This window comes from Lupinus angustifolius, chromosome LG07 (assembly GCF_001865875.1).
Source record: "Lupinus angustifolius cultivar Tanjil chromosome LG07, LupAngTanjil_v1.0, whole genome shotgun sequence".
NCBI classification, from domain to species: Eukaryota; Viridiplantae; Streptophyta; class Magnoliopsida; order Fabales; family Fabaceae; genus Lupinus; species Lupinus angustifolius.
In genome coordinates this window covers 1,737,483-1,756,249 of record NC_032015.1, presented here as the reverse complement: position 1 = coordinate 1,756,249, position 18,767 = coordinate 1,737,483, and the positions used below count along the sequence as shown (strand labels likewise).

The 18,767-nt window shown below is 31.3% G+C and overlaps 3 protein-coding genes across 3 annotated transcripts; 1 reads left to right on the top strand and 2 right to left on the bottom strand.

Moving 5' to 3' along the window:
• LOC109351624 (mitogen-activated protein kinase 3-like) lies at positions 820-3,740 on the bottom strand. Its single transcript, XM_019593143.1, has 6 exons — positions 3,424-3,740; positions 3,054-3,183; positions 2,266-2,403; positions 1,807-2,139; positions 1,481-1,664; positions 820-1,387 (listed from the first exon to the last, which is right to left on the bottom strand). The coding sequence occupies exons 1-6, from the start codon at positions 3,567-3,569 to the stop codon at positions 1,218-1,220; spliced, it is 1,101 nt and encodes a 366-aa protein (XP_019448688.1). The 5' UTR covers positions 3,570-3,740; the 3' UTR covers positions 820-1,217.
• Positions 6,511-8,815, bottom strand: LOC109351626 (L-ascorbate peroxidase, cytosolic-like). The gene is made up of 10 exons (XM_019593145.1): positions 8,706-8,815; positions 8,443-8,572; positions 8,193-8,367; positions 8,045-8,110; positions 7,540-7,588; positions 7,369-7,454; positions 7,178-7,257; positions 6,983-7,085; positions 6,822-6,880; positions 6,511-6,690 (listed from the first exon to the last, which is right to left on the bottom strand). The coding sequence occupies exons 2-10, from the start codon at positions 8,559-8,561 to the stop codon at positions 6,675-6,677; spliced, it is 753 nt and encodes a 250-aa protein (XP_019448690.1). The 5' UTR covers positions 8,562-8,572; positions 8,706-8,815; the 3' UTR covers positions 6,511-6,674.
• On the top strand, positions 13,889-17,876 carry LOC109351622 (mitogen-activated protein kinase homolog NTF6). The gene is made up of 6 exons (XM_019593142.1): positions 13,889-14,169; positions 14,354-14,483; positions 15,341-15,478; positions 16,503-16,835; positions 17,016-17,199; positions 17,282-17,876. Exons 1-6 carry the CDS (start codon positions 13,901-13,903, stop codon positions 17,455-17,457), a joined length of 1,230 nt encoding a protein of 409 aa, XP_019448687.1. The 5' UTR covers positions 13,889-13,900; the 3' UTR covers positions 17,458-17,876.

Here is an 18,767-nt window from a genome sequence, read left to right as displayed (position 1 = left end):
TTGGTCGAAGTTTAACCCCTTCAAAAAGTTATCTATGCTGAGTTTGATTCTTCTACTAAAACGAGTGAAGATCCCATTGCAAAAAGAGGTCATTGGAAATCTGATGAGCATTATCTAAAAGTTTGTTTGCATGTTGGATTTTTTAAAGGAAATAGAAGGCTTCACAGTCATTTCAAGTGTAGTTTATAACTCTAAAACTTTTTACATAGGGGAAAATTCAAGGTCACCAGCTTCAGAATTCACACAATCTAACCTTCCATGTGCAAGTCCCACAGTAGAGTGAAAGTGCAGTTTATTCCTTGAACATCAAAAATTTCTCAAGAGTCAGAGTTAACTGAAACTAATGTTTTCTAGAAAGAAGAGTCTCATAATACCGACATGCAGCATCAGGCAGAAGGTGGCATATGTTTTGCAGTAGAGAGCAGCAAAATAATTGATCTGTGAATATCTTACTTTGTTATAAATTTTGGTCATCTGTGCTTTAGAAACCCTTCCATTTTTATGTCTAAGGTACAGTTTTGATGCTTGACAAATTGAATGATGTGAATGAGTGTTCCCGAAATTTAAATGACATCTGTGTACTTAACTTTTATTTTAAATATTTAAATGATGTTTGTATATTGAATACATGTTTAAGGTAGTTCAGCTCCCCTGTTTCGTAAAATGTTTCTAGTAGTACATGGGTGTCGTGTAAAATGAAAAAAATGAATTGAACTAAGTTCCATGGATCCAATTTTCTGAATCACACATTCTACTCTAAAATGTTTGCTAACTGAAATTAAATACACTAAACAGTTAACATAGCAGATAAAAAGCAGGAAATCATGGTAGCAAGAAGTTTCAATGCAAATAACTTAAGCAGAATACATTGAGTTAACCAAGAAAAAGGAGATCCCATCCCCCAAATAAAAGAATAAAAAATTAAAACCCAATAATAATGGGTAAAAAGACTATGAGGATTAAAATCATTACATGTGGCACTTTACAGCAGATGGGTACTTACTAGTTCACCAGAAGTAATTACACCCAACTAGTGGCCACCTATTCAACATATTACATAAGAAGTTTGATTGGAAACAAGATTGAATTTTCATTCAATTTGATTCCTTCCTTCCTGCTTGTAAATTTCATCAACAGTCAATTTTGTAATGAAAAAAATTGGAAACGGATCCTTATTTTAATCTTCTAAACTTTCACAGTGATTGCATTCTTTTGCTTTAAGCATACTCAGGATTGAGTGCCAATGCTTCCCTGTAAATCATCTCTTTTATCTGCTCTTCATCCAATTGTTGGTGCTCAAATTCAAATGCGAATGGCTCCATGCTGACTGGTTCATCACCCTCATCATGCAGTTTTGCAAGGTATGGATGGGCTAGTGCTTCTTCAACTGCCAATGTGTAAATCAATATAAATGAACCTATATGTTGCTTCATCTAGCTTTAGTATAAAATGGAAATGAATGAAAGAGTGAGAAAATTACCTGTAATTCTTTTAGTTGGGTCAATTGTCAACATTTTATCAATGAGATCCATGGCTAAGGGGTGAACATGAGGGAAGACCTCAGCTAAAGGTTGGCGAGGAAATTGAGGTAGTTGTCGGATATATCTTCTCACATCCTCATTTCTCACTAACCCCAGGTCAGCCTCAGTTGGAGTGCCAAGAAGCTAAAGAAAAGAACAAAAATTGTAAGCATAGATCAAGCAGGTAGTGGAATTAAGCAAAAATTGTAAGCTAAAGAAAAGAACAAAAATTATCAAACTGTAGAAATTAAGATAATATTGTATTGATACTATCTCATGTTCTCACCTCTGTTAATAGGCGCATTTGATGCACATGATCTCTACCGGGAAGCAGAGGCTTTTTATTCATAAGCTCCATAAAGATGCAACCAACTGACCACACATCTATGGCAGAAGTGTAATCAGAGGAGTTCAACAACAACTCGGGAGCCCTATACCATCTCGTGACAACATATTCAGTCATGAAGTCACTTTCTAATGCTGGCCGGGCAAGACCAAAATCAATAATCTTCAAGTCACAATTTGCATTCAGCAACAGGTTGCTTGGTTTCAAATCTCTATGGATTATGTTTGCAGAATGTATATATTTTAATCCACGAAGAACCTGATACAAGAAGTACTGCAAGTGCAACAGCATCCAATCATCAGCAAAACCAAAAAAATAGAACAAAAGAAAGTTCCAGTGTTAAGACATTGAAGATTTTAAAGAAGTCTATAAATAAAAACAAAAATTGTGAGCACATACCTGGCAGTGTTCCTCTGACAGATTTTGATTAGAGCGAATAATGTGGTGAAGGTCAGTATCCATAAGTTCAGTGACTATGTATACATCAGTAAACTCTCTACGCAAGGGTGGAGGAATAACATCTCTTAAAGCAATTATCTGTTATACAAAACAGATTTTAACCATAACTCTTCTTAGTATTGGAGACTTTTACACCTTCTCAATAATTGTGTAAACATTAAGAGTTTGATTTTAATGTTGTCAGTATAAAATTGTCACTATTAATCAATCATAAATCAATGCATTTGACTCCATTAGTTATTATAATAACCAGATTTTAATGATTTGCCAATGCACTATAATTAAATCCTAAACTGTAAGTGTTAAAACCACATCAAAATTACTAACTTGGTCATAAATCAAGTTCCCATTTCTGAAGTAAAATGCCATGTTATTATTAGCACATTTTCATAATGCACTCATCATGTTTTCCACAAGTTTAGAAGTCATGGTCAACCATTGTCAATTTCGGGAGATTATTTCCTCTATTGAATCCCAATAAATGTGTAGAACATCTATCTTATGTGCATTTATAATTTATTTATGATGCTACAACCTTTACATTAATAAAAATCATATGAAATCTAACAAGACATTGGAATAAAGAAAAAAAACTAGCTTTTTCTATTACTAATGTTATATTTTGTGGCACTGTATAGTATCATATTAAAACAGTTTGTGAAACTTGCACCAATTAACACGTAACAACCAACTAAACTAAACTTGAGAAAAGAGAGATTAATACTTACATTTTCGTGATTCAAATGCCTGAGAAGTTTAATCTCACGGAGCGTACGCTTAGCGTCCATATGATTATCAAAAGCATCTGATATCTTCTTAATTGCCACCAACTCATTAGTCTCCGTATTCAACAGCGAGCTTCAAAATTCACATAAACAATAATTGAAACTATTCAGTTTCTTCATTTTCGAAAATATATTCATCTACAGACTTAGTCACTAGAACTATTCATCTAAGTTGAAACGCTTTCATTTAAAAAAATTGAAATACTTTTAGTTACTTAAAAAAGAGAAAAGAATATATATATATATATAATCAATCTGTCAGTGTATAAATATTACATTGAATCGAAATTGAGAAATTGAGAAAAGAAAATACCAAACAATTCCGTAGGCGCCGCGACCAACAGGCATGATCGGAGGACGATACTTGGTGGTAACCTCGAACGGATTACCGAATATATTATACTGAATAAACTGTCCTCCGTGCGTTGGAACCGCCGCAAAATCTCCCACACCGTCCATTCTCTTTATTCTCTATCTCACAGTTTTGTTGACTTTCTTTACTCTCTCCAAGTGTTTCTCTCTCTATAAACCGTTGAAGAGGAAGAAGATGATGAGGTGTGTTGTGTTGAAGAAGCGTGTGTAGACTTTTTATATAGTTTTATTATTGGACCGAGTCAGTGAGTCAACGCGGCTCGGTAACACAGGTTGAGTTTTTGGGTAGATGCGAGGAAGAGGGTGCGAAAACGCGCCATGGGAAGAAAAATACGATCAGACGGTTCAAATCGTAGCCGCCTCACATCTACGGTCATGGTTTGATCAATTATTTCGAACGTAGTCAATATCGGAGGGATTGTTCAATTATTGTTATGTTTGTGATCAGAATGACTTAGCTCATTTTCATTAATTGGATTGAATAATAATAATACTTAGATAAGAATAATGTCCTAAGCAAGAATAAAATATAAATATTAAGTCAGAACTCAAAAGCATTTAACTATTTAAGTATCATGCCAAATTTGAGTGACCCATATGATTGATTGGAGAATTTTCAATGCACAGAATATTCCAATTGTATTTTGTAGATATCAATTCTATATTAATATATGATGGAGAATGAGAAAAATTAAGTAATATTCTAAAACCGGTTTAAAAGGGTCTTGCTATTTAGTTATATGTTTATTAGAATATAAATCAATGATTAAGCTTCAAATGCATCATACACCCTGGTTTGGTGATGCCTTCTAGAGTTAGCCACTAACTTCACTCCAATTCTACGCGTCTAACATTCATACGTCAAAGTCTACTACAACTATTGAATTTTAGCTCATGCTCGAGCAAGTTAATGAGAGTCAAGAACTCATAATATAGCACCAAATGACCAAGTTGATTAAAGAAATAATAGAGATAATGTTTCTCTTTAATTTGCAAGTATTATTAATTATTGAGTAAATACTTATTTTCGTCTTAATTTCTTTTATTGTGTCAGTTTCGTCTCTACAAAGTTAAAAATCGAAATTTATTTTTAAAGATTGCTAGTTTTTGATGATGACTAAAATATCTCAAATACTAATGATCAAATGTTAAAATAAGTAATTTGGTGACTAATTTAGAGTTTAAAAATTTTCCGGCAACAAATTAATACAAACAATAAATTTGAGAGGGAAAAAATGAGGTCCATTAAAGGAAAGTCAAATTGGAAGTCCATTAAAGTGCTACGTGAAAGGCCCAGACAACAAATAACACCACAATGCCTAATTCCACAAATAGCATAATGGTTTCACTTGTTTGCATTTTTTAACTCAAATATCATAAGACAGCATTTTGTATCTATCTAACTCAGATAAAACGTAAGGGTGAGTGTAAGGTACAGTTTGGATTAGTTTTTTTGGATTCTTTAGAATCGAACCAAAGAAAAGGAATGGTTCATTTTATTTGGTTTATTTTCATTTACATCTTTAGAACCAAACCATGAATGGTGTAGTCGTACATTTTTTAATTGAACATATTAAATTTTGTCACATATTCATAAGTTTTACACTGTTATCTTTCATTTGTAATCTTCTTTGTGCTCAAATGTTATAAAATTTTATTTAATTATATTTTACTTATACAAGTCTTCTATACATAGAGGAATGACATTGTTATGAATGAAGTATCGTCTAATTGTTAAAAATAAATTCATATTTTTAGTTCTAGTAGTTTTGAGTCCTATGAAATTATGAATCAAACCAATTAGACTCAGTTTCTTGAGAAATAATTGAACCAAATGGTGGAAACAAATTAAACCACCTTTTTTGGTTTGGTTCGATTCAACTCCATCGATTTTTCGATTTAATTCAGAACTAGTTATATAATATTAAATATTGTTATGAATTGAATGGGAGAAGAATGTTTTGGTTAGGTCCTTACAAATTGAGTAGGTCAACTGAGAGATGGTGGATCCATTGTGGGAGATACCAAGTGAGATGGTATTTATATAATCTGATAAAATCTAGTGGTTTTAGCTTGTTGAACATGGCAGCACGTTTGGATACTAAAATATCCCAAATGTTATTTCCATTGAAAAAGTAAAAAAAATATATATATATATATTGTCATTGTATTATTCATTATTTATATTTATATTTAATCATCATAATTCAGATAGGTCAACTATCTAAAAAATTTACGCTAATAGTATACAATACTCAAATAAAATATGAACTCAATAGTAACCCGTTTTTAACATGAGACAGTCTTTTGTGAACCAAGTGGATCGATTGATGAGCAAGGCCTACTTTGCAAGGTATTTTGTGCTTAAGCCTGCCCAATAAATGAAGGGAGGCTTGGCCGGCGATATCTCAAATGTGAAAAACACGCTTCCAGAGGATAAGAAAATTATTTGGATTATTTATTTTGAAAAAACAATATTAATTAAATATGCATAGCTGATGATGTATTAATAGTGTACATTATCAATGCATATAAGTTTTCCTCTTAAAAAAGATTATTTGGAACTCTCTAAAAAAGATCTTTATAGACTGTTACGACATCAATAGTTATTATGTTTTATCACTATTTAACTGTGAATAGATAGGTATTACTCTAAATTAAAACGGTAAATCAACACAAAACCAGAGGCCAACGGCATACATAAACATAATCCGTGGAAGCTTTTAATGCTTCAAAAAACCAAGATGAATGAACGCAACATATTCTCTCATGTGTAGATAACATTAATGGACGTTACGCCAAATACACGAAAATGACTGCAAACAAACACAATAATCTGCCTCATACTCGATCCATATTCTGTCACTAGGGTTGGTTTTCCATATTTTGTGCAACTTATTAAGTTATTATAGTGCTTAGCATTAAACAGCTGAATAAAATACTTTGCTAACACTAGCAAATTACAGTAGTTGCCAGGGAAATGCAACGCTATATCTTCGTAAATACGGTAAGAATTAATAAAATATAATAAAAACCTCAAAATAGCTTTATCATTAACACTGAACAATATTATTTTACATAAAATCGATAACGAAAGAACACAAGCAAACTTCATAAAAAACCATGCTATGGAAATCATGAGAAAAAGATCAAAGCTCCACCATCTCTCGGACACACCACCACTAACATAGCTTAGGCTTCAGCAAACCTGTGACGAAAAGTTCATGACATGAATTAGTCTCCGGTAATGTATATCGAGGTTAACTGTCAAAGAAGGATGGTAAAATCACAAAGCATTTAAATATAAAATATGAACAATAATCTTTCGGTGACACTTACCCAACCTCAGAGAGCTTTAGGTGAGCTTCAGTGTAGTCAGCAAAGAAAGCATCTTCATCCTGAAATCAAAGTCGAAAATAAGTAGTTTGGGTTAAATTTGTACCATGGATTACATCATCTTTATGCTAAGTAAGAATTTAAATGGGAAAGAATATACACACCTCAGCATATTTCTCAACAAGAGGGCGGAATACAGGGTCACTCAAAAGTGCAGTGTCAGATGGCAGCTTAAGGAGGCCTTCCTTCTCACCACTCAATAGCTCCCTACAATAAATTATGGGTCATTTATAAGAATTGAACAGGGTTTTCTTAACTTAAAAAGTGGTAAATATATAGTCAGAAACTAAGAAACTCACTTGAAGTATGAGTTGTCAAAAATGAGGGGATTGCTGGTCCATGGTCCCTCAAATCCAGAACGTTCCTTGTGTGCTGCTCCCTATAAAATTGTATAAGGTGATTAGATTTTATTTACAATCATACTAGCGTTATAATCCAATATGGCTAAAACCACACCAAACATAAGAACGGGTATAAAATGTTAACATACAAGGGTGTGGCCACCAGAAAGAGCAACGATATCCTGATCACTGAGCCCCAAAGCCTTGCCAAACACATCTCTCAAATGGTCAGAACCTACAGCGATCAAAAGATCAATCAATAGCTACACAAAAGACAAATACAACTGTTATATCACTCTTTAAAATTCCAGAACACTAACCCTTGGTTGCATCAGGCAAGCGACCCTCGGGTGGTGACTCAGGCTTGTCCTGATCCGAAGAAAAGGCCATCGTTAGTTTCCCAAAAAACAAAACGTTATGATAATGATAACACTGATGCATAGATGACTATCCCAAAATAAAAAAGGGTTGTGACATCACTGACGGATTGTGTACAATTACTTACTCAATTTGTAAAACAAAATAACAAATGTTTTGGAGGAAAAAAGAAGTTTCATAGTTATATATCACAGTCGTACATAGATCGTTTCCTCAATTAGTTATAGCCTTATATGGGTTAACATGTGTGTTCAAAAATATTACTTGTAAATTCTGTACATAATCTCCTTAGAAAATGAAATTAACCATGTTCAAAGTTTATCATCAAATAAAACAAATAGAAATAATTATTAAATCAAATCCACAACAAAATATTACATAAAAAGCAAGCAAATAAAAAATAGACACAGACGCTGGATCATAGAAAACCAATACAATATTTTTTACCTCTCTTCCAGGGTGGAAAGGAATTTCAGGACCACCAGTGATCTCAACAGCAACGACTCCAGCCAACTGTGTTACAAACAAAAATTAATATTTACACACAACACCAACAAAATAACAGAACAGAAAAAACACAAAAGAAAATACTGACCTGGTAGAAATCAGCGTAGGTCAAAATTGGGAACTGCTCCTTGATAGGCTCCAAGAGTCTAACAGCAATATCAAGACCGTTATTAGCACCGTGAGCAAGTTCAGCTGCGTGCTTAATAGTCCCGAATGGACCACCGGTCTTCGTTTTCACGTCGTAGGTTCCAGCTGAGTGCCATCTACAATAATCGAATGATATAAATAAAAAAATAAACGGATTCAGATAACAGCGATGAAGGATCATAGAAGCATACGCTAGACGGAGAATCAGAGGAGCAGAGCCCTTGTGTGCGATGAAACCTCTCAGCTTCTTCTTCGCTTTCTCAACGGCATTCTGATATTCAGCGCTCACGGTTGGGTATGATTTTCCCATAACTCACGATTCTGTAAAAAATCAAAGAAAGTTATTATCCAGATGTAAGTCAAAGGAACCGATCTAATATTAATAATCGGAGATTTTAATTGACTTAAGAAGTGATATGAAGCTAAGAAATGATGTAGATGGAGTGAGACGAACCTTGAAATTTGAAAGGATTGAAATGATGAACCCTAATGGCACGATGAGAGCACGAGACAGTAGTGAAGATAAAGTGGGAGAGGGAGTTACATATATAGTAGAGATGATTGTGAGCCCGTTGAATGGTTTTGGAATAGTGAATATTGACGAGAAGATGGAACTATACACGTGTAAATGCGCTGTACTGGAGTAGGTGAGAAAAGTTTATGTCACTGACATGTCAAAATTAGAGATATTGGAATAAATGTATATACCGAAAATCAATTTAATTTTCGTTAAAATAATCTTACTTAGTAGATACCAGCATATCTCGTGATACTTGTACCAACTTGTACCAATTGACCTGTATTATTATTTTTTCTTATATAGAATATATCATCTTCATCTTATATTATTTAATAAAGACAATTTAAATATAATAAATGCAACCTATAAACTTAATGTAAAGTTAAGATATAGATAAGACAAAGTGGGGAAGAATAATACAATATTAATATAAAAATAAAAGCACTTATTAATGAAAGATGTTATAAATAATATATTTAGAATATAAAAATTATATCAAGTAGTAGCTATTACTTGTTTGACCTTTATTAATAGTATAGAATTAAGAAATAATAGTAAATAGAAGGAGAAATAATAAATAATGATTAAAATTAAAATATAAATATATATTTTAATAACACTAAAAATTTTGTAATAAAATGAAAATATAACAATATACCTAACTGATACAGTATATTTTTTCTATCAATTAAAGTCGTTGTGAATGGGTCAATTTTGTAATATCATGGAGTGTAACATTCACTAATGATTATCTTGAGTTTTAATATTATGGTTGAAAAGTTTTCAGCCTATATTTAACCTCAAGAAGTTAAAATAAATGACATATTAGAGTTTAGGAAAAATAATAATAATATAATATACGAATCTTAAAGTCGAAGTAAAATATATGTTACACATTTTTTTAAAAGTTTCTTATAAACAACATTTGTTGTCGATATTAGAATTTTACTATCTTTATCATGTTTTAATATTTTCAATTTTTTTATATAAAAATATATGTAATTTTCTTTGTATCACATCATGTCACTAAAATTAATTAATTAATCATTAATTGAAAATATAATATGTGAAATTTTGTATTAAATTCGTTGTATTTTGACTAACAATATGATAATGGTGAAATAATTAAAAATGGACAAAAGATCATGTTTTTTTTGGGAAGATTTATGCTTGTTTTAGTACATTTTTATTATTTAATTATAAAAGAGTGTGATTTTAGTTTTTAGTCGTCACATATTTTATTGTAATTTGAATTTACTTAAATAAAAATAAAAATATTTCTTACTTTAAATATAAAATATTTTTTATATAACACAATAGGAGGGTATTTACGTAAATTGATTTGAAATTCTGAACGAGGCTTGAATTTTGGGTATTGTTAAGTCTCATGTGTGAACGCATTTTATTTCAGAAGATTCCATTTTGGGTATTGATAATATTACCCGTTGAGGCACACCCAACACCTAATTTCACAGCTCCTCGCTCACGTAACGTAAGTTCCATTGGTCCACGAGGAATCGAGCAAAAATGTCGTGTCCCCGCCAGTTATGTGCTACTTTTTATTGTTAAAAACTCTGCCAGTTATCTGCTATCTTTTTTGTAAAAAAAACTCATAAATTAAGTCATGATTAAGTTGAGTTTTTTGTACTAACAATATGATATTTCTTTAATTTTTTAGATAATAAACTAATTTTTTTTGAGATTTGTGCTACACTTCTCAATAAATGTCCATTCCGTGAATCAAATTTTCAAGATAGCTTATAAACATTTATGAACTTGTTTAAGATAGCTTATTAAAAATACGAGCTCTTTTTGTCTCACTTTCATAGCCCGTGATAGAAGCGTATGAAACAGCTTACACAGGGGTTTGTATTTGCTAATGCACCAAAAAATAAGAGGTTTGTATTCTTCCAATCACGACCTTAGCCATTTTCTGCATTTTTTTTAGTTTTAAATGTTTACCTCTTATTTTATATTTTCGCTGGCTCTTCATTCACCGTATACGACATTACAATACCACACTAAAGTCAAATGACTACGCTGATTGGTGAATTAAGCTACACAAGACACAAATTTTTTTAATACAATTTTGACACTGAATAACAAATATTTATGCATAATTAATTTACTATTTATCATTTATTTTTTATTGAGTTAATGAGATCAAATACAAATATGATGATGTATAAAATTTTAACAGTGATATATTTTTTCTAAGATAACTTTTACCATTTTATATTCACTTTTTGACGTGTATTCTTCTTTTCAGAGATTTTGAACAATGAATTTTTTATCATTTTTTATTGTGGCAAAACCCCGCATTTTTAACCTGATTTTTTAATTAGTCTTATTCACAACCACCTGTTAAAATTCTTCTTTCGTGTGCTGGTATTTTAAATTTGTAAATAAGATTGTGACAAACTTCATAAGGGTTAATAAGTTATTTACCAAATAATTTAATATTATACAACTATAATATAAGGGTTTTACATTTTCAATGTATTATGCTAATCATTTAAAATGGTAAAAAATGTAAATGGTTGTTACTATCTAAAAAAATTATGCTAATTGTATAATGCGGCAGTATTGAAATAAATTTTCTCATAACTGTGGTGTTTTAGTAGGGGTGGTGAAAAATAGATGTCCCATAAATTCCGCAAAAATAATTTATACAAGGAACAAATATTTAATTAAGTATTATATATATTATTTTAAAATTATATATTATATATTATATATTTTAAAATTATTTTTTAATGAATTTTACTAATTGAAATATAATGATAGTTTTAATATATATATATATATAAATTTTATAATCATGTACTATTTATTATATATATATTGATTATTACAAAATATATAAATATACTTATAAATTTAAAAACTCGTTAGGTATATGTCCTCCCAACAAATGTCACTTTTAAGAATCGAAATCCTAACCTTTTAATCATTTTGAGATCTAACAACAACTTACATCACTAAACTATCATCTTATTGGTCATTCTGATATTTTAGTACCATCCATAGTGACTACTGCTTTTAAATAATTGATGAAGATTTTGTGTAATGAAATAAATTTCATATTTATATAATATAATGAAGAGATATAATTGGATCGCTTTTTATCCTCTTATATCATTGTATACTAATTGATCCAAAATTAATAAATTATTTTAAAAAAAGTTAATAAATAATATTTTTATCTGTTTCAAACTTTAACACAAAAGTGACACTGATAACATACTTAAAATATAATCGTTCATTTCCACTGTAAATATTTTTTATATTATTATTGGTATTTTACTTGATAATAAGATTATAACATGTTGATCCAAATCCATTTATTAGAACTAAGTGAAATTGTTTACTTAATTAGTACAATTTGACTCTCATATTACCCTTCTAGTGAAACTTTATTTTAAAATATATTATAGCTATGTTCGTCTAGCTTATTATGTAATGGTTACCCTTACAAATTGGTCAGTAGCAACTCTAATGATTTGTCTCATGATAAAAGAAGTAGCCAAAGCGTTGGAAGATTAGTTAGCGAAGTATTTAATGCCTGGCATGGTGCTGCTATAAGGGCGAGAGTTGTATAATTTCAAATATATTACCTATTAATCGATTGTTTCGAGTCTGAGGTTATGGGGAGAATGTTGAAACTTGTTTCAAATATGTTAAGCACGTGCATAATACTTTGTCCTCCAAATAAGAGATGTTACAAATGATCATGTAGTTTTCTTTGGTTGCTAGCCCTATAATAATCTCACTTAATTAGTTTCCTTGCATATTTTTTTATAGGCAAATGTGCTAAGTGGACTTGAATTCTTTTCTACATCATTTGTAGTGCTAGTCAGTAGTCACTGCTAGCTTTTGATAGATAAGGTTTGGCTTAAGCTACAATCTTTGATACTAGGTGGACGTTTTTACAGCCAGGTATAGCCAATTGAATATGAAACTTGCTTAAACCGATCGATAATTCGATTTATTGGTTACCCATGCAAATCTTGGAAGTTGGTTTAGTAACAGACCACGTTTGGTTTAGGCTCGTTTTGTTCATTATCTCTAACCTTTCTGGCTTCTTTCTTTTCAATTCGGCCTCTGATCATCATCTATTACTGGCTTCTATTGTTTTGACTATCATCTATTATTTGTTTATAGTATTACTTTTTTATATAAGAATCAATAATGACTAAATATAAAATATGAATGATAAATAATATAATATATATACTACTTATAAAGGGAAAACCCAAAATAACCACTCATCATGGTGTGTAATTTGTGGTTCTCCCTATTTTGCCCTCACTATTTTTTAATTTTTACCAAAAAACTATATATAACCTAATGTTTCTCTCCACCCAATATATGTTTCATATTAATTGGTTAACTATTTCTTATTTCTTACAATATATAACTGTAGTTTTTTAGTGTAAAATATGAAGTTCAATTTAAATAATTGAACATTATACCAATTTGATAAATTAAACAGATTACAAAAATTTAGTATAAAATATTATATTTGACAATTTTGAGATATAAATTACACATTATAAATGATAAGAAAGTGGGTTGGCGGGCACGACAATACCTGTCAACACGCTAGTTAATATAAAAATTAATACATATACATTTTGTTAAATATAAAAAAACTTCAAGTGATAGAGTATAATATTTTTATATGGGATTTTGAATTGAAAAAACAAATTAGATACTCCACAAGTTCCACTTAATTACAACTTTAGCTTTGTATTTTTCTTCTTACTTTCTAACCAGTGTTAAAGGCTGTCTTGTTATAGTGTGAATGAAAATATTGAAGATGAAGGAGATATAGTTGGGCCATTACATATTTTTTAATGAAAATCTTAATCGAACTCAAGAATGTACAAATTTGCTTACTGGGCTATTATGTATTTTTTAGCAGATTATTTGCAAATGTCTGGGCTTCTCAATTACCCAATAGTCCATGTTTTTCTTCTTCTGATGTGGCAATATTTTATGGATTGAAATTGAATAGTAGATATAATTTGAATTTGAAAGTTGAAACGCGGAATAACACAAGCAAAAAAGGTTCCCTCCCATTCATGGGTCATTGACTCATGACTTGACCCACTATCACGTGCCGAATGCCAAAGCGTGTGCGCTCTCTCAAACTCAAGTTTAAGTCTCATATAAGTCATAACCAAGTGAGTTTTCCTTCCCAACTCTTTAATTTGAATCTGAGAAAAGAAGAGATGGAAAATGAAAATGTAGATGAAAGTGAGAAAGTGAAAGGGGTTCCAATTCACGGAGGGAAGTTCATACGTTACAACATACTCGGCAACTTCTTCGATGTCTATCATAAATACGCTCCTCCAATTCAACCCGTTGGACGCGGCGCATACGGCATCGTTTGGTACTTTCTCTCTTTAATCCTTTTCCTTTTCGATTATTTTCCCAATTTTGTTAAATAACCTGTGAATGTTACTGGCTCGGACATTATTACCTCGGTGCCAGTATACGTGTAGTAAACAAAAAACAACAACTGAAAGCTTACTTTAATTTATTCCTTTTCTGAACTCAATATATTTAATTTTCAGCTGTGCAACGAATTCGGAGACGAAAGAAAGGGTTGCAATAAAAAAAATTGGAAATGCTTTTGACAACAGGATTGATGCTAAGAGGACACTCAGAGAAATCAAACTCCTTTGTCACATGGATCACGATAACGTATTTTCCATTTCATTATTATTATTTCAACGAAAAAGAGATTACTGGACAATATCCAATTATCCATAGGACATCTCCATCTCCTCTATCCTACCACTCACCATTATCCCTTCAACCCCTTTGGAAATTCTCATATCATTCTTCTTTTCCCACCAAACCAATGCAAACTTGCCTCAATTTATAGATCATTTTTCTCTAATTCATATTCCATGCTTAACATCGATAGCAAACACCAACTTGTCCATTTTTTCTTCCCCTTTCCATAACTTTCCCATGCTTGCGCATTGCACTCCGTTAAATAAACACACACTCAGAACTCATCTACTTTCACACTTTCTTTAACATGTACAATTTATTTTATTTTACAAGAATGTTAAGGCAAATATCCCAACAATAGTGTGTAAGTAATAGTACTAGTTACCTGACAATGCTCATCAGTGAGAGCCTGGTTAGACTGTATAATCTGATGCAAGTCAGTATCCATCAGTTCATATACAATATACACATCATTGAAATTTTCCTTATCTGGTGGTTGTATTATGTCCTTGATTTTAATTACCTGCACAATAAAACAACCAGCCCAATTCTAACACATACTACAACTAATTCAACAAAGGCATATATATATATATATATATATATATATATATATATATATATATATATATATATATATATATATATATATATATATATATATATATATATATATATATATATATATATATATATATATATATATATATATATATATATATATATATATATATATATATATATATATATATATATATATATGCCTTTGTTGAATTAGTTGTAGTATGTGTTAGAATTGGGCTGGTTGTTTTATTGTGCAGGTAATTAAAATCAAGGACATAATACAACCACCAGATAAGGAAAATTTCAATGATGTGTATATTGTATATGAACTGATGGATACTGACTTGCATCAGATTATACAGTCTAACCAGGCTCTCACTGATGAGCATTGTCAGGTAACTAGTACTATTACTTACACACTATTGTTGGGATATTTGCCTTAACATTCTTGTAAAATAAAATAAATTGTACATGTTAAAGAAAGTGTGAAAGTAGATGAGTTCTGAGTGTGTGTTTATTTAACGGAGTGCAATGCGCAAGCATGGGAAAGTTATGGAAAGGGGAAGAAAAAATGGACAAGTTGGTGTTTGCTATCGATGTTAAGCATGGAATATGAATTAGAGAAAAATGATCTATAAATTGAGGCAAGTTTGCATTGGTTTGGTGGGAAAAGAAGAATGATATGAGAATTTCCAAAGGGGTTGAAGGGATAATGGTGAGTGGTAGGATAGAGGAGATGGAGATGTCCTATGGATAATTGGATATTGTCCAGTAATCTCTTTTTCGTAGTTGGGTTTGTTCTCTTCTCATATGTAGTAGCTATAGGCATATCAGAAAGACCATGTTAAATGGTGTGTTGATTTATGTTTGGCTTCTTGCTATGTTGTTTGTGCTTGTCGACTGTGGGTGCCACACGTTCTCATCCGCTGAGCATAGTAGAGTTTGTGAGTTTGTGAGTTTGTGAGTTTGTCGACTGTAGGAATCCCCAGCACTAATTATATAAAGTATTAGACAGGATAGATTACTAGTTTGCCAATTTGTTCGCAATTGTTAGATAACCTAGTTGGGTGATATGAGAGACTCAAAAAGAACAATATATCACAAAATGTTTCTTCCCATTTGCTAACGCAAATTAACTACAAAAGTGATATTTGAAACCTATCATTATACATAATTTATTCAGAGTGCTACTCTTAAAGACATGAACTGTTAAAATGGCCATGTAGTACTTACTGTCTCTGTTTATCCTGACATAATCATTTAGTATCAGGTGTTTTGATATTTTCCCAAGAAACTGATGATGAATTATTTGCTTACAAATTTAAATTTATTCATGGTATTTTGTAGATATAGATTTGATTTGTAATGAGGAAATTGTAACGGAATAAAGCTTAAGAAGTGTGTTATATGTCATTGCAGTATTTTCTATATCAACTATTGAGAGGGTTGAAGTACATACACTCGGCAAATGTTCTGCACCGAGATTTAAAACCAAGCAATTTACTTCTCAATGCAAATTGTGATCTCAAAGTATGTGACTTTGGACTTGCCAGAACAACCTCTGAGACAGATTTTATGACAGAATATGTTGTGACTCGTTGGTACAGAGCCCCTGAATTGCTACTGAATTGTTCAGAATATACTGCAGCTATTGACATATGGTCGGTTGGTTGCATTTTGATGGAGATAATTAAAAGGGAGCCTTTATTTCCTGGTAAAGATTATGTTCAACAGTTGGCACTTATAACTGAGGTATTCATTCGCTCTCTCTCTTCAACGCTGGACGTTTTTCGATTTTGCATAAAACTTTAGTATGTCAAGATTACTATCTTGTCTTCTCATTTCTGTTTTAATTAGTATTAGTAGCAAGTGCTACCTTCCAAATGATGAAATTTTGGTGAACAAAGTCCTCATAAATATCTCCAAATACAGTTGCTAGGTTCACCAGATGACTCAGATCTTGGATTTCTCAGAAGTGATAATGCAAAGAAATATGTTAAGCAGCTCCCGCATGTTGAAAAACAGCCCTTTGCACAGAGTTTTGCTGATATGTCCCCTTTGGCAATTGATCTTGCTGAGAAAATGTTGGTTTTCGATCCCTCCAAACGCATAACTGGTATGTCTCTGTATTTTGTTTAGCATTTGTACCATTGTTACTTATTCCTTGTAAGCTTCACTTTTATTCTATGATTGCGTAGTCGAGGAAGCACTGAATCACCCATACTTATCAAGTCTTCATGAGATCAATGAGGAGCCTACTTGTCCAACTCCTTTCATCTTTGATTTTGAACAAGCAACCCTGAATGAAGAAGATATAAAAGAGCTTATATGGAGGGAGTCTCTGAACTTCAGCCAGGATCAGAGGCTGGAGTAGCCTTGGGCAAATGATCATTTTCTTTCATCTATTGTTTCTATAGAATTTCATAATACAGCTTTGTTGTTTTGGCTCTATAAACATGTTATAAAAAAAGTTTATTAGAGATTTGGAGTTGGAAGAGAAAGTGGTGCATGTGATTTTGTAATATGCAGTGAAATGTGCAATCAGGGAGATAGGTTCTCCCAGTCCTATTTATTGTCCTGAGAGGGCAATGTTTTTTCTTCTTCTTTTCTTTGGCGGGATTATAGTACCCCCAGATTATTGTTGACTGTTATACATGAAGGAGGATCATATGCCTTTCAAGCCCTTGACTAAGGCTTCCTAATGTATAAATAGTAATACAGAAGTTACTGAAGATAAGCCACAACATAAGTGGTTTTTGGTAGTTATATATGATAGTGGTATTGTTCTCATTATTTGTCTTTCACTGGATTCATTTGAAATATTTTATATGCTTCTTTTTTCATGACAATTAAACTAGTGTTAGTCTCGCTTGAATTTTGGAGACAATACTTCGACCTTTGTACTTCAGGTTCATGTTAGTTAATGGTTCTCACCTTTACCTTCAAACTAGCACACTAGGCCTTAATTCCAATTTGAAAGGCCTCTGCTGCTTGGTACTAAAAGAATTCAGACAGTTCTATAGTCCTGAGACTTCTAAATGTGTTGTAAATTGTAAGGGAAATCAATATCAATGTTTAAAAGTAAATTAGAAGTTAAAGTTGCGAGATTCTCGGGTTTGTTCCACCAGTTAAATTTGTAGTTGAACCATGGTTGTATCAGATAAAAACATATTTATGTATTTCTACTCTAAACAAATGTACTAAAATTTCTTTATCACTTAGACCTGTTGAGAAGTTAGTTTGACTTGTGGGTTGTTATCTTTATTATGATTTTTAAATGAGTGTAAAATCTATGGATTGATGGGGTAAAGATTTATATATAATTCAGTGCATCATCTAATATTCATTTGTATTACTTTTATTTAAAATGAATGGAAGATGATGCAATGATAGTGTAAAAAACTTTTATACTCTCAGTTTATATATTTTTTACTCTTTTTAAATTTGATATATTGAGAAGTTTGTTTCTGAAAATTGAATAGAGTTAATGGCATTGGAAAATTGAATAGAGTTAATGACATTGGAAAATTGAATAGATTTAATGACATTGGAAAGTTGATACGGGTAAAACCAATTTTTGACATGCCTAAATAAATAACCAAAAGATCTGAGAAAATAAGGTTTATAAAGTGATATATGAGAAAAAGTAGTAACTGTTTAAAATAAGCCAGTTTTTTAAAGCTA